Genomic DNA, 21,804 nt, shown 5'->3' with positions numbered 1-21,804 from the left:
GGACCTGGATCTGCCAAAATCTGCAAAATTGCCTCTTCATTTGCTGTAATGCTTAGCAGGAAACCACAGGTGTGGAGTTACTGCATCCGTGGAGAGGAGGAACTCGGGTTTTACACCAGGCAAGCAGTGGGAGACCCACTGAGGTCAATTGTGGAAGGAGATGGCCTTCCCGCTGCTGCCCCACAAAGCCAGGCAGTGCAGAGCTGGTGGCACCCACACTTAGGTGCTGTCACTGGAAGCAAGCCCAGCTTCTTCAGGCAGCCCGAAGCTGAGGTGGCTCTGCAGAAAACCTGAAGAGGGAACCCGTGCATGGCTTGGTTGGATTGTTTTTAAGGCATGTCTCTGCAATTAATGTGTCTTAATGACTAATCTGTGTTGTTGCTTCCAGGTCAGGGGTCACCACATTGCAAAGCTCGATCCTCTCGGCATTAGTTGTGTAAATTTTGATGATGCACCAGTAACTGTTTCTCCAAACGTCGGTGAGAATTACTCTGCAAATTAATTCTAATGTAATTTAACTTTTTTACCCCTCCCCTCTTTTGTTTTTCTCCCTTTCCCCTCTCCCTGTTGGTTCTCCTTTCTATTCCCGGCCCATTTCATAGATTCGAGGGCACCATGTAGCACAACTCGACCCACTGGGCATCTTGGATGCAGATCTGGACTCCTCCCTTCCAGCCGATCTTATCACATCCACAGACAAACTGGGTGAGGGCTTTGAGAGCAGTCAGTGCTGCATCGCTTGAGCTCCTCTTTCACAGCTTCGTAGGTAGATGCTTCACCAGGAAGGGGGAAAAGTCTTAAGTTTCCTCAGTAATGATCACTTTGAATTTGTAGCCGCCTTGGAGCAGCTCTGCCCCCCTCTGGCTGTCACGGCCACTGGGTTTGGAGCCAAAACCCTCTTGCTCGGCTCATGTTTCTCCTCCAATTAATTACGTCCTTGAACTTACTCATCCAGGGGTGGAAGCAATTGCATCTTCTGGAAATGCAAAGCAGAGAGGATTTGTGCTGGGGAGAGCTGAAGGTCTGGTCCCTCAGCTCCTCTTGCTGCTTCTGGGGGCCCTGGGAGCTGCGGGAAATGGCATGGCTGTTTCTCCACAGGACTGGGAAGCGCCTCTTGGTGCGCCTCTGTGGCGATGTCCTGCCTTCCGTTGCTCCCAGCTTGCTGCAGCATCCATAAATCCCTGAATTGCCCCCTTTTTCCAAGACTGAGCTATGAGTCCCTGTCAGTGATCATAACAAGGAAGCTTTGGGATGCATTCCCATCCGAGTAGCGAGGTGGAAATCGATGCCTTGGAGCGAGAGCTGCATGAGTGTTGCACAGAGCGTGTGTGGTGCTAAGGACTGGAAATCCTAATCTGAAAGTGCTTCAGCTCAGCGCCTCGCGATGTGCCTTAGATCTGATCTCTGTAGTTTGCTGCCGTTCTTCTGGCCAGAGCGAGGTTGCGGCGCTGAGCTCTTTCACCTCGCTGGTGCTTTCCGAGGGTCATTCCCCGGCACTAGGAGCGCTCAGCATGCTTCTAACGTAGAGCAGAACAGTGATGATTACTAACCTCGCACAACAGAACAGCCGATCCGAGCGTGCGGTGCATGTCAATGATCTCAATTCCTTGTTCAGCTGCCAGCGCAGGGACACCGGCCCTGGACCTGCTGGACCTTCTACAGGATTCCATGTGCTGGGAGCGATAGGGAAGGATTAGGTTTTGGTTGTCCCAGCTCGCTGCATGATGGGAAAGCTGCATCATACCAACATCTGGACTTCTGATGTGCTTGTCTGGAGGACCAAGCTCTGGCTGTGCCTCAGGAGCCGGCTGGCTCTGGGATGGAGCAAGCCCTGTGCTTGGGAGTTTTTGGTGGGAAGAGGTGGGGAGGTGATGACCTTGAACCCAGGCACAGGAGAGGATGGACGTAGGTGGCATTGTGAGGGGATAAGAGAGACAGTTTTAGGTGACTTTGAAGCCCCTCCCAGTGGCTGGGTAGAGGAAGAGGTGACAGAAGCCTTTTCTAGCGCGGGGATCTTGGCCTCTGCCATGGGTGCTATGGTCCTGAAGCAGAGCAGCAGAGGAGAGCTCTGAAGCCTTGTGCCTGGTGGACGTGGTTCCCTGCCAAGAGGAGAGCAGGGTCTGCAGGAAATCCAGAGCCAGTGGTGGCAGTGATGATCTCCTTCAGGAGAACAGGGATTTGGTGTGGGGAGCAGAGTTACCATGGTGCTCGCCAAGTTATGGACTTAGAGTGGGCTGGGCTGGAAGGGACCTTAAAGCCCATCCAGTTCCTTCCCCTGCCATGGGCAGGGACACCTCCCACTGGATCAAGGTGCTCGAAGCCCCAACCAACCTGGCCTTGAACACCTCCAGGATTGGGGCAGACATAACTTCTCGAGGCAGCCCATTCCAGTGCCTCCATAGCCTCCTGTCCAGTCTAACCCTGCCCTTTTCCAGTGTAAAACTCTTGTCCTGTGTCCTGTCACAGACCCTGATAAAAACTCTATGTGCCTTTCTTACCAGCCCCCTTTTTGTACTGAGAGGCTGCAGCAGGGTCTGCCTGGAGAGGCCACAGCAGGTTCTGCAGAGCTGTTCCAGCCCTCGGATCATCTCCGTGGCCTCCTCTGACCCCACTCCAACAGCTCCTCATCCTTCATGTGCTGAGAACTCCAGAACTGGATGCAAGACTCCAGGTGGGGTCTCACTAGGAGTAGAGCCGAGGGGCAGAATCTCCTCCCTCACCGTGCTTGTCCCACTGCTCTGGAGGCAGCCAGGGAACTCTTGGCTTTCTGTGCTGTGAGTGCACAGTGATGGCTCACTTCCAATTTGACACATCCGCAAGTCCTTCTCCACAGGGCTGCATCCTTCAGTCTGTCCTGGGACTGGGCGTTGTCCCAACCCTTGCCTTGTTGGACTTCATGAGGTTCATACAGGCCCACGTCTCCAGCCTGTTCAGGTCTCTCTGGATCTGTCCCTTCCTGATGGTTCATCAACCACACCACTCAGCTGCGTGTCACCTGCAGCCTGTCCGAGGGTGCTCTCCATCCTGCTGTCTATGCCATCGATGAAGGCGTGAAACCATATCATTCCCAGGCTGGACCCTTGAGGGACACTGCTTCTTACTGGTTTCCCCTTGGACATTGAACTCGTGGGGCAGCTCCAGTGGGGAAGGTTGGTTCAGAGAGCTTTTCTCCTGACTTGGTGTGGTTCTGCTGGAGGAAGTTGTGCTCTGGCAGCATCCATGCTTGGGAGGTGGAAGAGCCGAGGAGCCCTAAGTTCCCTTGGAACCCCTGCTCCAGAGCTATGCTAACGGCATCCTCACAGCTGTACGGGAATCTGGGAAAAGCAGCGTAAGCTCTGCTTTCCCTGCTCCCCAGGGTGGCGGTGAGGAGCCCAGCAGCCCGGCTCACCACGTTGGAGAGCATTTGGGCACAACAAGTCCATAGGCTGGAAGAGGATCTCAGCCCGCAATTCCTATGTCTGAGTCAGGCATTAAGTTTAATTTCTGTTTCTTTCTAGCTTTCATACTGCGACTTCTGCCCTTGTGGTTCTTGGTGTTGATTTAATTCCCAGCAACTCATGAATTTGTAAGGAATACTGAGTCTGGGGAACAAGCAGTGCTCGTATCAGCTGCTGGCGCACATGCTGGGGCTATGTCCTTGGGTAGGACCCTAGACTCGAACGGTTATGTCTGATCAAAGAAGGCTTTGTTATCTTGTTGTGGGCATCATCTGTGACTGAATAGATATTCCCTTAGTGTCCTTATCCTGGAAAACCTCCAGGATGATCTTAAACACAACTTGGGGAGCGTGGCTTGCCCATAGCGCAGTGCTGGTGCAGAGCGTGGGGAGAGCTCTGGGCCTTGGCTGTTGTCTGCTTGGGCAGAGAAAGCCAAGCTCTAACAAGATCCTGCTGGCTTTTTTTTTTTTGCTTTGTAAAGAGTTTCTGAACACTTGAGAGAGCAGTTAATAATAGGAGTGGTTTTCAAACTTGGAAATTATCTTGTCTCATCTTTCTGAGCAGTGAAATCCTTAAAGGTTGGCTCTTGGTGTGCCAGCTCCCCTGCCAACGGCTTCAACCATGGCTGGGCAGGGCCGTGACTCAGAGGAGCTGCGTGGTTAATCTTGGAAAGGGATCTTTCTTATCCGTTGCCTTTTGTTTAGCAACTGGTTTGTGTCTGCTCTGGATTTTGGAGAAAATGTGAAGGAGAATCTTGCCCAGAGTGCTTGGGCTGAGGGAGATGGGAGGCAGAGACAGCAAATTCCTTTTCCTCTTGTCTTTGAGTTTTAAAAAACAAAGTCATCTCCTTCTCATCTTCCGCTGCGGCTGATCTGACGTGGTAAGTGGGGTAAAACAAGGACAAGGCGACTGCAGGGACTTGGTGTGGCCTTGTCCAAGGAAATAATGTCTTGGCAGGCAGAGATCCAGGTGGTGCATGGAGTCAGTGTGTGTCTTGAGCATCCATTTGTCTGTCTGTCTGTCTGATTCTCCGTGGAAGGCAGCTGCTCCTGCCTCTTGCCCAGGGGAGCTGATAGGAATCCCTCCAGCTTGGGAAGAGCCAGGCGAGCCCTGTGGGGAGACGGGCTGGGAGCGCTGCCTCCTCCCCTTGCCCTGGTTTCAGACCTTGCCACCCAAACACCTCACCTGAACCCATGATTGTTGCCTGCTGACCCCAGGGAGAAGCATTTCCAAAGCCTTTACTGTAATCCTAGGGAGTCTGAAGTGCTCGAAGCAGCTAACGCAGCCATGCAGCTATGGTGACACGCATTGCCTGTGTCCTGTGCTCCTTGGAGATGATGGTGCTGTGCGTGCCTGCCTTACTGCTCAGATTCCTCATTACAGGCCTGTGTGTGAATACCCCGATCCTGCTCCTGCCGGTGTGCGGGCAACAGCCGTGCCTCCTTGGGGGAACCCTGGCATCTCCCAGTAGAGATGAGTGGAGCAAAACTCTCTGGGAGCTGACGTTGAGGGAAGGCAGCTCCCGGCTCGGCAGTGGATAATGCTCCTGGCCCTGCAGCAGATAACGCTCCCTGCTCCACAGCAGATAACGTTCCCCTTGACGCAGCGTGCTGGGAAGGCGCCTTTTGACCGTAGCGGCTGCAGGCGTTCTGCCAGGCAGCCTCCCACTCCTGCCTGATCTGTGGATGCGAGAGGGCGTCTCAAACCATGCAGCTCAACTGCTCCCCAGTGTCTGATGCCCCCCTGTCCCATTCCCCTCCCTGCTCCTCCCTCCTCTCACCAGCCTTCCCACCGAGATTTCTTTTCTGCCTAGTGCGTAGTCATCCTCCATCCCAACTCTTTTCTTCTGATGTTTTTGACTGTATTTTAAACTGTATTTTTTGCCTTGTGCTGTCCACGACTCGGTGTCCTGGTTCCAGGGTTTTTACTAACTTTGCCTGCGTCTCTCTATCTTCTCCCTTTCCACCCTTTCCCTGCCCGCCCCAGACCTCGCAGTGTTCAAGGAGCGGCTGAGAGTGTTAACAGTAGGAGGTACGCAATCAATGAGCCTTTAACCCTCTGGAGTGCAGGACTCTCTTTGAATAGGTTATTCTGGGTGGGAACCGAGCCAGCAGAGTGATCCCCTCCTGCCTCACACCGCTCCAGAGTTATGTAATGTTGATTTTTCCTTTATCTCAGTAAAAATCCTTATGTAGGCGCTTGGTGAGTGACGATTTCCCGGTAGAGATCCCCAATTTAGAACCTCGCTGGTCCTTTTTGTGCTGTGTCTTTGCATGCCTGGCTGCTAGAGTACATGTTTTGGTGTGACCATTCATATTATGAGGCTTCAGTCTCCCCAATTTGAGTGTCCCAATAAATCCAAGCTGTCTTCTCCAGCTGGTTTTGCCTCCATGAGACTTTGGCAGCCCATCTCTAGCCTTCCACCTGATCTGATGGAATTGCTGCCTGTAAATACTCAGTGCTGTCAAAAACTCTGGCCAGGCTGCAGCAAAGCAGAAGCAGAGATGCTCAGAGCCCAGACAGCTCCTTGGAAAATCCGATACCCCTGAAGTGAGCTGGAGCCTTCACCCAGCATGGCAGAGCGGCAGAGCGAGCCACAGCCCTGCGCCCTGGAGGTGGAAGCTGCAGCAAATGATTGAGGCTTCCCTGAAACCTCCAGCCAGCAGCATATCCACTACCTCCTTCCAGGACTCCTGGTGGGATGAGAACCGCAGAGGAGAATTGATGACCTGGGGCCAAACCCTCGGCTGTCGGGGTGCTCCCAGGCCCCACTCCACGCTGAGCTCCCAGGGCCTGGCTTAATTCCTTCCCCCAGGACTGGGAGCACCCCAGAGGGTGGTGAGGGCAGAGGAAGGGGTGAAGTGCAGTGGCAGCCAGGGAAAGCTTTGCTCTACGCTGGCTGTGGGTGCTCCCAGCCTCCAGCCAGTGCCGTCCTTGTGGCTGTGCAGGGATGAGCTGTGCCAGCCCTGCCTCCAACCCATCCTCATTCCCGACAAGGGAGCAAGGGGCAGGCTGTTCAGATGAAGCTCAAGGAAAGATGGTTGTAGAGGGGCCAGTTTTTGCCTCCCTTTGCCTGGAGGAAAGCAGGTTATCCTGCCTGGCAGTGCTTAAGGGGTAGCATAGAATCATAGAGTGGTTTGAGTCAGAAGGGACCTTAAAGATCATTCAGTTCCACCCCTGCCGTGTGCAGGGACACCTCCACTGGATCAGGTTGCTCAAGGCCCCATCCAACCTGGCACTGAACACCTCGAAGGAAGGGGCAGCCACCACTGCTCCGGGCAACCTGGGCAAGCGGCTCCCCACCCTCATTGTGAAGAATTTCTTCCTTATGTCCAGTCTAAATCTTCCCCTCTCCAATTTAAAGCCATTCCCCCTTGTCCTATCACTCCATGCCTTTGTGAGAAGTACCTCCCCAACTTTCCTAGGTACTCTTCAGGTACTGGAAGCTGCTCTAAGGTCTCCCTGGAGCCTTCTCCAGGCTGAACAACCCCGATTCTCTCAGCCTGTCCTCGAGGTGCTCCAGCCCTCGGATCATCTTTGTAGCCCTGGGCAGCTCCCATCACCTCCCTAAAAGACGCCCTGACTTGGGCACTGGGCTGGTTTTGGGGAGCTGGGGGAAGCGGTGGTGACTCTTCTGCCCCCGTGGCTCCTGCTATGGGTCAGGAAACCCTTTTGAGCCTGGCTCTGCTGGGAGTATAGGAAGAATGAACAAGGCCCCAGGGGAGGTGTTTGAGGTCTGGGCTCAGCCGCACTCTTGCTTCCAAAGAATTTTGGGACTCCCAACCTCGTCCCAGCTTTGCTTCTGCCTTGCTGCCGTGGTCAAGAGCCACTGTTGCGCCTCCTCCGAGTCTCAGTTTCCCTAAAAACAGCCATGAGGTTCCGTGTGTGCTGCAGCCCCTCTGATGGCGCTGAGCTGTATGGGGCAGCTGCGGGCGCTGGCAGGGCTCTGCTGACACCAGGGCAGCAGCCACCAGTGCTGGGGCTCGTCCACACTTCCAAAACCTGGTGTTTAGATCCAAGCTGTGCTCAGCACCTTCTCCAGGTGCACCCAGTCCCTGCAGTGCCTTGTGCAACCATGAGGTGCCAGCATCCAAAAGGAGGGGGTTTGCTGAGCAGAGCTAAGCTAAACTCTTAATTAAAAGGCTGTTAATTGGGGTAAGGGGGGGATCCAGGCAGCAAACCTGCTGAGGGCCTGGCTGCTGCCCCGCTCCCGGGCTTAGCTATTCAGGAGAGTCCAGTGCAGTGCCCTGATCGGGTTTCTCTCTCGCTCCTCTTTCTTTCCTTCGTTGGGGTTTGTCTGTTTTAACCACTTCCTCCTCCGCCTCGGCTCCTGTTTAATTCCCACCCTGTGGCAACACCTTCATTGTGCTCCGTGATTCCTCAATTCCTCCATTTCTTTTCTCTCCCCTCTGTTCTAATTTGTGGTGCATTTTGTGTTCCTGGGGCTCCAAACTCCCCTCCTCTCACCCTGGGTGTTAATTACCAAATTCCACACATGTATAAATTGGTTTGTATTTCATTTCCTGCATTACCTTTCATCATAACTTTGTTGTTCTGTGCTTATTGTCTTTTTGTTTAATTATGGCTTGATTTTTATCCACACAAACCTCCTTCATGCTTATTTTGGGTTTTATGCTGCTTTTTTTTTGTCCCTCCCTGCCTCTGCCGGACCCTTTGTGGCGGTGTTGTCTCCCCCCACCCCATCCCACTTCCTTTCTTCTCTCTCTTGCTTTCGCTTGTCCCACCCGTGAAAAATCCTGCAGGCTTTTACGGGCTGGATGAATCCGACCTCGACAAGGTCTTCCACTTGCCTACAACCACTTTCATCGGTGGAAATGAATCAGCTCTTCCGCTCCGGGAAATCATCCGTCGGCTGGAGGTGAGGGGCAGCGGGGGCTGTGGGCAGGGGAAGGGCTCCTGGAAGATGCTGAGTGCTGCCCAGTCCTGGCCACACTGTGGCTTTGAAGCTTTTCAGGTTGGGAGCCACTTCTCAGCACTTGCTCCACTTGTAGCAGCTCCCTGGTCATCTCTGATCACCTTCAGCTGCTCTGGAGTGACGCATTTGGTCTTCCCAAGGTGGAGTAAGGAGCCAAGCCGCTAAATTTTGCATTTTTGGAACCCTTTCCTGCTACATTTTCCAGTTTAAAGCAGCAAATAATGCTGGGAGGGCACAGCAGCAGGCTGGAGGGTGGTGATGCCCCACTCCCTGCGCTGCTGGACCGCTGCTGCCCTGCATGGTGGGGTCTTGGTGCTGGAGCAACTCCAGACTGGAGCCAAGTCTTCCAGCTCTTGCAGCTGGTTCTCCTTGCCTGCCAAGTTTCATACCCTGGTCTGGGAGCGCAGCCACCTCCCGCGAAGCTGCAGGCTTGCTCAGATGTTCTCTGCCGAGACAGGGTGACCTTGGGAGAAGCAAAGCTGCGTTGGCATCTTAGATAAGCTGCAAGAACAGGCTCCTGATTTCGGGGAGGGAGGTTGTTTTGCTAATTCTGACCCAAACCATTGTATGATTCCCAACAATTTTAACTACCAAGACATTGACATTTTTTCAATACAAAAAAGGACTTTCTGATGAATTTCCTATCAGCTCTAATGCCACCAGCGCCCAAAGTTATAGTCTGTTAACTGTTGTGTGAAACTCAAGTGTATTCCTGGGTTGCAGATTCCACTTTGTGCCCCAAAAGGCGCCCTGAACTGCCCCTGTAGTGGTGTTATTTTCATTTAGGACTGAGCCCAGCTGTGCTAAAGGTTTTCCTGATGATAGTAAGTGTTTGCAGTGGACATTGATTACTAACATCATGACTTCATTTCCAACTGAAAATGCTCTTGGGCGATGTTACTTTAACGTAATCTTCCCTGCAATAGTTTTCCCAACATTGGACACTTAAGATTCATTTGACAGGATGCTGGGCCATCTTGTCTAGACCGTATTTTTGCCAAGGAGGGTTGGACCAGATGATCCTTGAAGTCCCTTCTGACTTGGTTTTCTATGATTCCGTGAGTCTCTCCCCGCTGTACAAAGCAGGGTGGACCTGGTCACAGCTGATGCCACTGAGAGGGATTATCACTTCTGGGGTGGATGTGAGGGCTCGAGGGTCTGATCCTGGGCCCCTGGAGGAAAGGGAACGAAACATTGGTGCTGGGCCATGTGCAGGGTCTGAGCTTCTCTGCAGCATCCCAAGTCATGCCCTGCTTTCCTGGGAACACAGCTCAAAGCAGGCTCCCAAAATGGGGCTGGCATGGTGCTGTCTGCCAGGTGCTGCTCATGGGTCCCCCTGGGTTCCATCGCACTTGCCCGTGTGCAGGACGTTTCGTGTCTGCCGCCACAGGAGGGTTTTGTGTTGAAGAGAGGACTGAGAGAGTCCTGGCCCTGGATGCTGCTCGTGCCTGTCTTTTGCGGGGGTGAGGAGGTGCTGAAGCCTTGGCTGTTGTCTCACAGCCCTTCTTCTCCTGCCGGGGCAGATGGCGTACTGCCAGCACATTGGTGTGGAGTTCATGTTCATCAATGACCTGGAGCAGTGCCAGTGGATTCGGCAGAAGTTTGAGACCCCGGGTATCATGCAGTTCACCAACGAAGAGAAACGCACGCTGCTGGCCAGGCTCGTCCGCTCCACCAGGTACTCTAGGGGGTTTTCACCTTCTCCTGAGCTGCCCTTGCTGTCCAGGGTGGGTTGGTCCCAACCAAAGCAACGTAGTCACTGCTTGAGTCACATCTTGACGTCTTCTGTCATGGTCGGCTTAATCAGCAGGGTGACACCAGGGAGCTGGCAGGCCCTGGTGCTGGCAAAGAGCCCAAACCAATGGATGATTCTGAAAGAAAAGGTCTGAAAATCAGATTGAGGTGCAGCACAGTCCGGGCTGACCTCTCGAGCTGCTGCATGACACCTGCTTAAGCACCGCTTCATGCTATGGCTCCCTCGGTGCGGTCCCCATCCTTTAGTTTCTGTTTAGCCTGGAGAAGAGGAGGCTGAGGGGAGACCTTATTACTCTCTACAACTACCTGAAAGGAGGTTGTGGAGGGGAGGGAGCTGGGCTCTTCTCCCAGGTGACAGAGGACAGGACAAGGGGGAATGGCTTGAAGCTCCGTCAGGGGAGGTTCAGGCTGGATATCAGAAAAAAATTCTTCACGGAAAGAGTCATCGGGCGCTGGAACAGGCTGCCCAGGGAGGTGGTCGAGTCGCCTTCCCTGGAGGTGTTTAAGGAACGGGTGGATGAAGTGCTTAGGGACATGGTTTAGGGAGTGTTAGGAATGGTTGGACTCGATGATCCAGTGGGTCCTTTCCAACCTGGTGATTCTATGATTCTATGACCTTGGCTATAGCTCTGGCACCAATCCCTCTCTCTCTTTCCCTTCCAGATTTGAGGAGTTCCTCCATCGGAAATGGTCTTCAGAGAAGCGTTTTGGTCTGGAGGGCTGTGAAGTGTTGATCCCCGCCTTAAAGACCATTATCGACAAGTCGAGTGAGAAGGGAGTGGATTATGTTATCATGGGAATGCCCCACAGGTAACGCTGCCCCTTCCCACGCAGTGCTTGGGGCGTGGAGGTGGGGATGCTGCCAGGCTTTGGGACTGGAGGGCACACTGGTTTCTGCCTTTGCGTAACTAGTCTTGGCTGGTGGTGAACCTCAGCTGGAGAGCTCAGACCTTGGCTGCTCGCTGCTCATTGTGGTGTCTTCTGCTTCAGCTCGTTTGTAAGTTTGTCTGGAGATGGATGTTGGCTGGAGCAGCAGAGCTGGAATCCTAGAATGGTTCGGGTTGGAAGGGACCTCAAAACCCATTGAGTTCCACCCCCCTTCCATGGGCAGGGACGCCTCCCACTTGGACGCTCCAAGCCCCATCCAACCTGGCCTGGAACACCTCCAGGGATGGGGCAGCCACCACTGCTCTGGGCAACCTGGGCCAGGGCCTCCCCGCCCTCACAGGGAAACTTTTCTTCCTAAGATCTCATCTCAGTCTCCCCTCTTTCAGATGAAAACTGTTCCCCCTCGTCCTGTCCCTGCACTCCCTGATCAAGAGCCCCTCCCAAAGCAGGGTCTAGCCTCCTGCTCTGGGATAGCTGTTGGGATGCGGCAGTGGGCAGTCAGTCCTGTGCTGAGGGGTCTGCACTTTCCTTCCCGGGACCTCTCTCCCCCGGGGACCCTCTGCCCATTGCAGGAGGCGTGGGGTGGTCTCCCTGCCTCTGTGTGATGCAGGGATGGCAGGTCACTCTTTGCACTCGGTGACGGTCTAGCGCTGCTGGTTGCCAGCAACAGTCTGGCTTTTGCAGGGGACGTCTGAATGTTCTTGCCAACGTGATCAGAAAAGAGCTGGAGCAGATCTTCTGCCAGTTCGACTCCAAGCTGGAGGCTGCTGATGAGGTGAGTGTCCTCCAAGTAGCAGGTTGCTGTCGCCTGTCCTCACACCATCCCCAAAGGCTGTAGCCATGCAGTGTGATCTAGATTGTGCCACTGCTTGTGGGGTCATGTGCTGGTATTGGCATCGCAAGGATTTCAAGATTGCACGCACGCTGGTGTGACTGCAGCCTTCGTGTCAGTGCCAGTGCCGGCTTGTCCTTGCCTTCCCTGGCCGCTGCCGGCATCTCCAGCATAGGCTGGGCGATCAGCAGCTGCTGGTGGCCATCATGCAGCCTTGGGGTGAATGAGAAGGTGAGTGGAAGGTGGCCAGGAGCAGAGGTTGCTTCGTACCCTCGCAGCAGCCCCTGGTTCCCAGATGGGACCCTAACACAGCTCCAAAGCCCCATGGCTCAAACCGCTTCTGCCACAGGCTCTGTCACTGCGATCCACTCACGCTTCAAAGCTTTCAGCATCCTAAGATGGTTTGGCTTTCAGAAAACTGGGCTGGACTGGTGTTGTCCCACCATGCCCTTCAGGTGGGGTTTTGAGGTGCAAAAGCAGCAGCCTGAGGCACTGAGGTGCAGTCCAGGCAGGGTGTGGGTGAGTGTTATCCCAGCTCTGTTTTCCAGTGTCTCCCCCAAGCCCACCACACTTGCTTCTTCCCCTGTACCTGGACGGGTCTGGTGCACGCCTGAGGGTGTTGGTGGTTAGGCACCTGGACCAGGGTGCTTTTGCTTTGCGCCATGCCAGGTCACATCCTGCAGTGAGTGCCTGCTGCTTTCTGCCAGTGCCTCCCAAAAATGCCCTCTTCTTCCAGCCCCGAGGGTCAGCGTTGCCCTGCCTTGGGTCTCCTTCTATGCCCCAAAAGCTGCTGATATTCCTGGCATTGATACCTCTCTACCCTTTGTCAGGGCTCTGGCGATGTGAAGTACCACCTGGGGATGTACCACCGGCGGATTAACCGTGTCACCGACAGGAACATCACCCTTTCCCTGGTGGCAAATCCTTCTCACTTGGAGGCAGCTGATCCTGTTGTTCAAGGCAAAACTAAAGCGGAGCAATTTTACTCTGGGGACACCGAGGGGAAGAAGGTGAGTGTTGCTGTGATGCTTTGCTCTGAAGTGGCCCAGGCTGGATGATGTTTGGATGCAGGCGGCTGATGGGAGAGCAAAGAAGCCTGGCTGCTTTTTGTTGGCTGTGCTGCTCCTCTGCCATCACCCTGCTGTTACCTGGCTTTGCTCCCCCATCCTTCCTTGCTGTCTTTGGGGATAAAGACAGCCCCTTTTGGGCAAGGGGCTCACCCTGGGCTCCCATTGCCGTGTCTTCCATCTCTGAATGAGTGGCTCAACTAGGCTGCAGGGAAAAAACCCTGGCTGGAAAGCAGGGAAATGGGGGGTGGGGGGTGCTCCAGAAAGCCAACCTGAGCATCACAGCATGGGGGGCTCAGCAGTAGGAGCTGCAAGCTGAAGGATCTCAGGGTGGCCAGGGATGACCACTCCTGGGGCTCGGAAGGCTGGACCAGCGGCAAGAGAGGACTTTGTGCACCCAGTGGGTGAGCAGGTGGCGAGTGGGCTGCAGGGGGGGTTTATTTGCAGTCTGACTCACAGACCTGTCTCCAACACCAAGTGAAAGGGTGAGATTCAAAATGCTCCTCTTAAACTGCAGGGGCAGGATATAAATAGACAAACTCTGTCCTCGTCTGACAGGCAGCATCCTCAGCCGTCCCCAACTGACGGCAGAATAGCAGCATTGCAGGTGGCGTGAGCTCTTGGGCGGGCTTCTGCCCTGTTTCCCAAGGTGAAAGTTTGAGGGAAAGGGGTGTTTTTGTTCATCTTTCCCTAGTTAGAAAAAGGCTTCGCTTTGAGATGTGTGTGTTTGGGCATGGGACTTACCCCCAGCCTTATCCCGCTCCCTGATTGAGGTGCCCGAGTGCGCTGCTCTTGCTTGAGGGGGAGCTGGTGGCCATGGCCTTCTGGAAGCGTCTCCACTCCAATCCCCTGAGCCAGCATTAGATGCATTGATGAGCTGCTCTGTGTCCTTTTTGGGACACCGAAGGCTCGTGGGGATGACACCTGAGCCCTTTCTTGGTGGCTGCCCCAGCGTGCCATCCCCTGCTGACCCCGGTGGCTTCCTGTCTCCCAGGTGATGTCCATCCTCCTGCACGGAGATGCCGCTTTCGCTGGGCAGGGCATCGTGTATGAGACGTTCCACCTGAGCGACCTGCCCTCCTACACCACTCACGGAACCGTCCATGTCGTCGTGAACAACCAGGTGAGGCGCAGGTGCCCCTGTGCCCTTGGGGTCCCTCGCAGAGCACCCTCTGCCCGTGCAGCTCTGCGTGGGAGCTGGGAGCGTGCAGGAACTGTTTCTCAGCCAATGTTCCCAGCAGGAGCCGTAATCCTGGGATCAGCTGGGGGTACTTTGTGCCCAGCTGCTCAACAGTGACAGCTTTTGAGTCCAACGTGGTGCAGAGGTGGCACAACCTAATGCTGGGTGTGCGAGATCACGCAGGGCAGCTCTGTTTTGACTTTATGTCAGCCAGAGCTGTTTCACTGGGACCAGCCCATCTCTGCAGGTGTGCCGGGATGCTGGCCCAGGTGCAGGGCCCAGGATGGGCTGTGATGCCCAGGGCTACGAGAGGGGCAGGTTGGGCTCCGACTGAGCAGCATAGTCATGGGGAAGATGAGCTGCCCTCAAAAGCGGAGTGTGTGCTCATCTGGTGCTTTCCTGAGCCAGTGAAACACAGCTGCCTTGGAGAGCCCTGTTCCAAATCCTTTCCACCTTTCCTGTTTCCTCTCACTCGCTACAGATCGGCTTCACCACAGACCCCCGGATGGCCCGCTCCTCCCCATACCCGACCGATGTTGCTCGTGTGGTGAATGCACCCATTTTCCACGTCAACGCGGATGACCCAGAGGCCGTTGTTTACGTGTGCAATGTAGCAGCAGAGTGGCGAAGCACCTTCCATAAGGACGTGGTGGTGGATTTGGTAAGAAACATGGCCTAAGCCTTTATCCTAAAGCTGTGGCTCTGCTGTGGATGCTCACCACTGCCTCTTGGGGTGTATTTTCTGAAAGCCAAGGTTCTCTTCAGGGTTTGTCTGACTCTTTTGGTGTGACAGGAGGGAGGAGGTGCTATAAAGTGAGGCAACGAGGCTGTAATAGCACTTGGAGGGGCAGCACTGTCTCTGTACGGAGCCTGCTCTCGCCTCTGGGTCTTGGGAGGACGCACTCAGGCCCCTTCTGGGCTGTTCTGGACCTTACCTAGCACAGAGCCCCAGGTGCCTCCAACTGCTTTGAGAGCCGTGAGTTGCAAGCAGCTGCTTTCAAAGGCGTTTTCCTTTCCTGGCAGGTTTGTTACAGGCGCAACGGTCACAACGAGATGGACGAACCCATGTTCACGCAACCTCTGATGTACAAACAGATCCGGAAACAGAAGCCGGTGCTGCAGAAATATGCAGAGCTGCTGATTTCCCAGGGGGTGGTAAATCAGCCGGAGTACGAGGTACTGTCCCGTGGGGTCTGGGAAGAAAACTACAGGCTCCATATCCAGGGAAATCCACTTGTTTGGTTCAGACCTAGGTGTGAACGATGTGACGGGACACGTTTCTCCTTGTGCGTGTCACCTGAAGGTGGCAGAGCTGTGTGAGGGCTGGGCAAGCGCTGCAGCCCTGGCAGCAGTGGGGTTAGGAGCCAAGGCTCGTCCTTGGGTTGTGCCAGCTCCAAACAGTGCAGGAACACTGAGTTCAAGGATTGCCCCGTGATCAGTGCGGCACAGGCCATGCAGAGCTGGGCCACTGCGGCACAGCTGGGACCCACGGGAGTCGCCATTCCTGGAGGGGTTTAAAAGATGGGCGGATGAAATGTTTAGGGATATGATTTAGTAGCAGACAGCCTGACACCCTTATTTGGAGACACCTCATTAATGTTTTTCCGCCTCCTGATTCTGCCTTTCAGGAGGAAATTGCCAAGTATGACAAGATCTGCGAGGAGGCCCATGCGAGGTCCAAGGATGAAAAGATCTTGCACATCAAGCACTGGCTGGACTCACCCTGGCCAGGTAAATTGCTTGCAATGTTTTGGAGAACCTCAGCAAAGAGCCTGGCTTCTTGAGAGCTGTGACAGCTCATGTCTAGTAAAATCACCCTTGTGGGGTGGTGCTCCCCACTCCTGGCATCCCTGCCCTTGCTTGAGAGTGTCCATAACCTGAGCTCTTCACTCGGAGCTGTGCCAGGGAGGGTTAGGTTGGACGTTAGGAAAAGGCTCTTCACACAGAGGATTGTGGAGCACTGGAACAGCTCCCAGGGAAGCAGTCATGCCCCAAGCCTGACAGTATTCCAGAAGCATTTGGCCAACACGCTCAGCCCCACAGTGTGAATGCTGGGGTTGTCCTGTGCTAGACTCCATGTTCCTTGTGGGTCCCTTCCAACTCAGGACATTCTATGACTGCCCCTCCTCCTGCAGGTTTCTTCACCCTGGATGGTCAGCCCCGCAGCATGACCTGCCCTTCCACCGGCCTGAACGAAGAGGACTTGACACACATCGGGCAAGTGGCCAGCTCGGTGCCGGTGGAGGATTTCACTATCCACGGAGGTAGGAATCTGCAGAAGCTACACCAGACTGGGTGTTTGATCCGGGGAGGATAAGGCTAGAACATGGCCTGGAAGGAAGGGATGTGTTAGAGAGTGTTTTGATCTGTGTGGCCAGCAGGGCGAGGGAGGGGATTCTGCCCCTCTGCTCCCTTCTCCTGAGACCCTGCCTGGCGTCCTGTGTCCAGCTCTGGGGTCCTCAGCACAGGAAGGACGTGGAGCTGTTGTAGCGGGGCCAGAGGCGGCCACGGAGATGATCTGAGGGCTGGAGCAGCTCTGCTGTGTGAAAGGCCTGAGAGAGCTGGGGGTGTTCAGCCTGGAGAAGAGCAGGCTCCAGGCGGACCCTGCTGCAGCTTCTCGGCACAATAAGGGGTCTGGTAAGAAAGGCACAGAGAGTTTTTACCAGGGTCTGTTACAGGACACAAGGCAAGAGTTACACTGGAAGAGGTCAGGGTTAGATTGGACAGGAGGTTAGGAAGGCCCTGGCCCAGGTTGCCCAGAGAAGCTGTGAGTGCCCCAACCCTGGAGGTGTTCAAGGCCAGGTTGGATGGGGCTTGGAGCCCCTGAGCCAGTGGGAGGTGTCCCTGCCCGTGCACTGGGTGACCCATGAAGGTCACTTCTAACCCAAACCATCCAGTGAGTCTGAGAATCAGTTCATGAGGGAGCTGTGATTGAGGGAAGTGAACTGAGGGGAAGTGAGCTGAAGCACAGCACTTCTTCAGAGCTGCTCCTTCCCTGCAGTCCCGATTCCTTACTCCTGGCTTGTCCCTCTGGCAGAAGTGGATCCATTCCTCTGCCTCTGGGCATCTGCAGTCTGTCAGCCTGTGGACAGGCTGTGGGACAAACATGGTGTCACTGGAGCTCCCTCCCTCCATCCTGGCAGGTTTGAGCCGGATTCTGAAAACCCGTGGGGAGATGGTGAAGAACCGGACGGTGGACTGGGCTCTGGCAGAGTACATGGCGTTTGGCTCCCTGCTCAAAGAGGGCATCCACATCCGCCTGAGTGGCCAGGATGTTGAGAGGGGGACATTCAGGTGAAGCTGTGCTTTTGGTGGCCATGAAGGCGATTTGCCTTTCCAGAAGGGATCCAAAGGGTGATGATGGAGTAACACTTTCCACTCTTCCAGCCATCGCCACCATGTTCTGCATGATCAGAACGTGGACAAGAGGACCTGTATCCCCATGAACCACCTCTGGCCGAACCAGGCTCCTTACACCGTCTGCAACAGCTCACTGTCGGAGTACGGCGTCCTGGGTGAGTGAGGGGGTCTGCGCCCTCTGCCTGGGGCCAGGCAGGCTGCTCTGGGAGGGTAACGCTGTCTCATTTCTCTCATCCCTCAGGATTTGAGCTGGGCTTCGCCATGGCCAGCCCCAATGCCCTGGTGCTTTGGGAAGCCCAGTTCGGGGACTTCCACAACACCGCTCAGTGCATCATTGACCAGTTCATCTGTCCTGGGCAGGCCAAGTGGGTCAGACAGAATGGCATTGTCCTGCTGCTTCCCCACGGCATGGAGGGAATGGTAAGGAATCTCCTGGCTCACCAGCGCCCAGGGGTGTCCGATGCCTGTCCTGGGCCAGCGGCAGAGCTGCAGGCAGCAGGCAGCACTGCCCACAGCGTGGCCGTGCCCTGCATCACCTCTGTGTGCCAGCCCCGCCCATGTTCTGCCTGCTCGGTCCCTGCAGGGTCCCGAGCACTCCTCTGCCCGCCCGGAGCGATTCCTGCAGATGTGCAACGACGATCCTGACGTCTTCCCTGTGAGTGGCAGTCGTGCTGAGCTCAGCCTGGCCTTCCTGTGTCCTGGATCTGACTGCTGCCTTCAAATGGGGAGGGATGGGCTCCACGCAGCTCTGCGCTTGGGGTGCTGGTGTGGAGCTGGTAGTGGGAGGTGTGGGACACCCGTGGGGACTGGGAGAAGGGGCTGCTGCACAGTGCGAGGTTGGAGGAGGGACGGAGCCGCTGGCTGCAGACTTGTCGGGTCCCTGTGGGTCTCCATGCCCTCTGGAGGGAGGAGGAAGGGTTGGGTGCCACTCTTTCCCTGCTGCTGGAGCCACGAGGCCACGAGGCACATTATGTTTCTTGAAACCTCCTCCACTGTGCTCACCGAGGCAGAAACTGGATGACTTTGACGTGCGCCAGCTCTACGAGTGCAACTGGATCGTTGTCAACTGCTCCACTCCAGCCAACTTCTTCCACGTCCTCCGGCGCCAGATCCTCCTGCCCTTCCGCAAACCGGTCAGTGCCGGCGGCTCTGGAGCCGTCTCGGTGCAGGACGGGGCTGTGCCATGTCCTGGCAGAGCATGGGGATGGGATACGGGGTGGGCTGGCTCTTGCACCACAGCAGCAAACACGGGTGGTTGGCCTCTTCCCAGGCCAAGGACTTCTTGGTGCCACGGGTTGGCTCGGCACGTGGCGCGCTGCCACCTGGCTCATGCAGGCTGGGGTGGCTGCAGCCGCTTCCTGCGTTCCCATGTTGCAGATGGCAGCGCCGGGCATCAGGAAATTCCCAGGGCCAGCCGCTTGCCTTCAGCTCTGGCCACAGAGTGGGCAGGTCCCCAGCACCACCTCAGCCTCTGCCCCGGGGGAAGCCCAGGCTGGGAAAGTTGGTGCTGGCAGAAACCGGTGCCCAATCTGGCAGAGCACGGCAGTGGAGCGAGGAGCAAAACTCTGGAGGCTGCTCCTGCCCTCAGGCAGGGGGAGGGCAGGATGGGACAGCCAGGGCAGGGGTTTAGTGAGGCTGACCCCCTCGCTCTGCCTCTTCTCCCCGCCTCCAGCTGATAATCTTCACTCCAAAGTCTTTGCTGCGCCACCCCGAAGCCCGCTCCAGCTTTGATGACATGCTTCCAGGTACGGGCCGTGCAGCGTCGGTTCCACCCCGTGCTGCTGCGGGAGGAAGGGTGAAGGGCAGGAGCCGGCTGCGTGGGCAAAGTCCACAGCTTGGCAGTGCCTCCCTGTGCCGGACAGCTGATGGGAGCAGCCAACACCACGGGCACTGGGGCATCGCTGTGTGCACCCGGACCCAGTAGGGGGTTGTCCCTGCCCATGGCAGGGGTTTGGATCTGGATGGGCTTTAAGGTCCCTTCCAACCCAAACCATTTCATGATCACAGGCAGCCCGTGCAGGGCGCTCTGTGCTGGCGTGGCACACACACTGCTTTCTTCCCTCCTCACACGCCTCCCACTGCTGAGGCAGCATGCGTGCCCCAAGTTTGGCCATATAACCTAACTAATTAGAGCTGCCTCTCATTAGTGCCCCCCTGGCTTTCCAGGCTTTGCCATGGCGCTTCCTCCATTGGCAGCCACTTGCCATTGAAGCAGCACAGCTGGAGTTAGGCAGACTTGAATGCCATAGAGCCATGATGGTTTGTATTGGGAGCCAGTGGTTTGTACTGGGAGCAGTACCAGCTGGTCCGACCCTTCCTCCCCAGCTTTCCTGCCAAGGATGGGGTCCAGGGCGGGGTCAGGCATGGGATGCAGGTGATGGTGGCTGCCAGTCCAGTGCCCTGGGCTTTGCGGTAACAGTGCCATCCTCTCTCTTGGCAGGCACCCACTTCCTCCGCGTCATCCCTGATGACGGCCCCGCAGCCCAGAACCCCGACCGGGTGAAGCGGGTGCTGTTCTGCACCGGGAAAGTCTACTATGACCTGACCCGCGAGCGCAAGGCTCGGCAGATGGAGGCGGATGTGGCCATCACCAGGGTGGAACAGGTGAGCAGTGTCTGAGAGCTGGGGGTGCTGGACGGAAGGGAGGGATCCGAAGGGACTGGACAGGCTGGAGAGGTGGGGCTGTGAGAACCTCATGAAGATCAACAAGGCCAAGGGCAAGGTCCTGCTCCTGGGTCAGGGCCATCCTAAGCACAAATCCAGGCTGGGACGAGAATGGATGGTGAGCAGCCCTGAGGAGAAGGACTTGGGGTGCTGGGGGATGAGAAGCTGACAAAGTGCACTCACAGCCCAGAAATGACCTGTGTCCTGGGCTGCATCCAAAGCCGTGGGGCCAGCAGGTGAGGGAGGGGATTCTGCCCCTCTGCTTCGCTCTGATGAGACCCTACCTGGGGCCCTGCATCCAGTTCTGGAGTCCTGAGCACAGGAAGGACATGGAGCTGTTGGAGTTAGTCCAGAGGAGGCCACGGAGATGACCCAACGGGTGGAGCGCCTCCTGTACAAGGATAGACTGAGAGTTGGGATTGTTCAGCCCGGAGAAGAGAAGGCTCTGGGGAGACCTCAGAGCAGCTTCCAGTATGGAAAGGGGCTGCAGGAAAGCTGGGGAGGGTCTCTTGATCAGATAGTGCAGGGACAGGATGAGAGGGAATGGTTTTGATCTGAAAGAGGGGAGATTGAGATGAGATCTTAATGTTCTCTTGTGAGAGTGGAGAGGCCCTGGCCCAGGCTGCCCAGAGCAGCGGTGGCTGCCCCATCCCTGGAGGCGTTCAAGACCAGGTTGCCCCATCGGTCTTGGAGCCCCTGATCCAGTGGGAGGTGTCCCTGCAGATGGGTTGGAACTGATTGGACTTTGAGGTCCCTTCCAACCCAATGTATTCCATGATTCCATGCCTGTATGTGCTGTGGTCCCTGTGACTCTGCTCCGTTTCCCCTCCAGCTCTCCCCGTTCCCCTTCGACCTCCTCCAGCGGGAAGCCCAGAAGTACCCAGCGGCCGAGCTTGTGTGGTGCCAGGAGGAGCACAAGAACCAGGGCTACTACGACTACGTCAAACCCCGCCTGCGCACCACCATCAACCGTGCCAAGCCCGTCTGGTAGGGACGCGGGGCGTCCTGGGGGGTGGGTTTGGGGGGGCACAGGACCTTCCTCACCCGCAGCGTCTCCCCCGCAGGTACGCGGGGCGGGAGCCGGCGGCTGCACCTGCCACAGGCAACAAGAAGACCCACCTGACGGAGCTGCAGCGGCTGCTGGACACGGCCTTCAACCTGGACGCCTTCAAGGACTTGGCCTGAGCGCCAGCGCGTGCCGCCCCGTCCGTCCACCCATCTGTCTGTCTGTCTGTCTGCCCGTCCCCGCTCGCTGCCCCCCATAACTACAGACCTTGTGCCCCCCACGCTGTGCCCGAGTCCTTGTCCTGCTGCCGCCACACAGTGAAACGGGGGCGGGGGCTGCACCGGGAGGGACACGAGAGCCCCGGCACCGGGGGTGTTCGGCTGGATGGGGGGATGGAACCGGCCCCCCCCGCGCCGGGGGCTCCACGTGAGCCACTGCCGGGGAGAGAGGATGGGGGGGGGGACGACGGTGATGGGGGGCGTGGGGTGCGATGCTGGAGGGGATCGCGTGGGGGGGGGGACACGGTGATGGGGGGGTGCACGATGACGGTACTTTGAGGTGCGGGGGGGCTATACCGGGGGGGCTATGTCGGAGAAGTGGCTATGCCGGGGGGGCTGTGCCAGGGGGGTGGGGGGCTGTGCCGGGGGGGTTGTGCCGGGGGGCCTATGCCGGGGGGGGC

At 56.4% G+C, this 21,804-nt stretch overlaps 1 protein-coding gene across 4 annotated transcripts in view; it reads left to right on the top strand.

Annotated features, from left to right (window-relative positions):
* OGDH (oxoglutarate dehydrogenase) overlaps positions 1 to 21,428 on the top strand; it is a 37,808-nt gene extending 16,380 nt beyond the window's left edge. The window contains exons 4-24 of one of the 4 annotated variants that reach the window (XM_054088809.1): positions 603 to 705; positions 5,424 to 5,468; positions 8,201 to 8,316; positions 9,897 to 10,051; positions 10,792 to 10,938; positions 11,701 to 11,791; positions 12,679 to 12,858; positions 13,910 to 14,038; positions 14,577 to 14,756; positions 15,119 to 15,271; positions 15,724 to 15,826; positions 16,231 to 16,359; positions 17,239 to 17,389; positions 17,483 to 17,610; positions 17,697 to 17,875; positions 18,039 to 18,110; positions 18,466 to 18,588; positions 19,128 to 19,200; positions 19,896 to 20,059; positions 20,952 to 21,106; positions 21,184 to 21,428. In XM_054088809.1, coding sequence (XP_053944784.1) covers positions 603 to 705; positions 5,424 to 5,468; positions 8,201 to 8,316; positions 9,897 to 10,051; positions 10,792 to 10,938; positions 11,701 to 11,791; positions 12,679 to 12,858; positions 13,910 to 14,038; positions 14,577 to 14,756; positions 15,119 to 15,271; positions 15,724 to 15,826; positions 16,231 to 16,359; positions 17,239 to 17,389; positions 17,483 to 17,610; positions 17,697 to 17,875; positions 18,039 to 18,110; positions 18,466 to 18,588; positions 19,128 to 19,200; positions 19,896 to 20,059; positions 20,952 to 21,106; positions 21,184 to 21,304 — 2,697 coding nt within the window. In that variant the 3' untranslated portion in view covers positions 21,305 to 21,428. Of the gene's footprint in view, positions 1 to 388; positions 480 to 602; positions 706 to 5,423; positions 5,469 to 8,200; positions 8,317 to 9,896; positions 10,052 to 10,791; positions 10,939 to 11,700; positions 11,792 to 12,678; positions 12,859 to 13,909; positions 14,039 to 14,576; positions 14,757 to 15,118; positions 15,272 to 15,723; positions 15,827 to 16,230; positions 16,360 to 17,238; positions 17,390 to 17,482; positions 17,611 to 17,696; positions 17,876 to 18,038; positions 18,111 to 18,465; positions 18,589 to 19,127; positions 19,201 to 19,895; positions 20,060 to 20,951; positions 21,107 to 21,183 lie in introns of all 4 variants that reach the window. The other 3 variants (XM_054088810.1, XM_054088812.1, XM_054088811.1) reach the window with 3 other exon arrangements.
* Positions 21,429 to 21,804: the final 376 nt, after the last annotated feature.

Source organism: Cuculus canorus, chromosome 26, assembly GCF_017976375.1.
Source record: "Cuculus canorus isolate bCucCan1 chromosome 26, bCucCan1.pri, whole genome shotgun sequence".
NCBI classification, from domain to species: Eukaryota; Metazoa; Chordata; class Aves; order Cuculiformes; family Cuculidae; genus Cuculus; species Cuculus canorus.
This window is presented reverse-complemented; position numbering and strand designations above follow the sequence as displayed.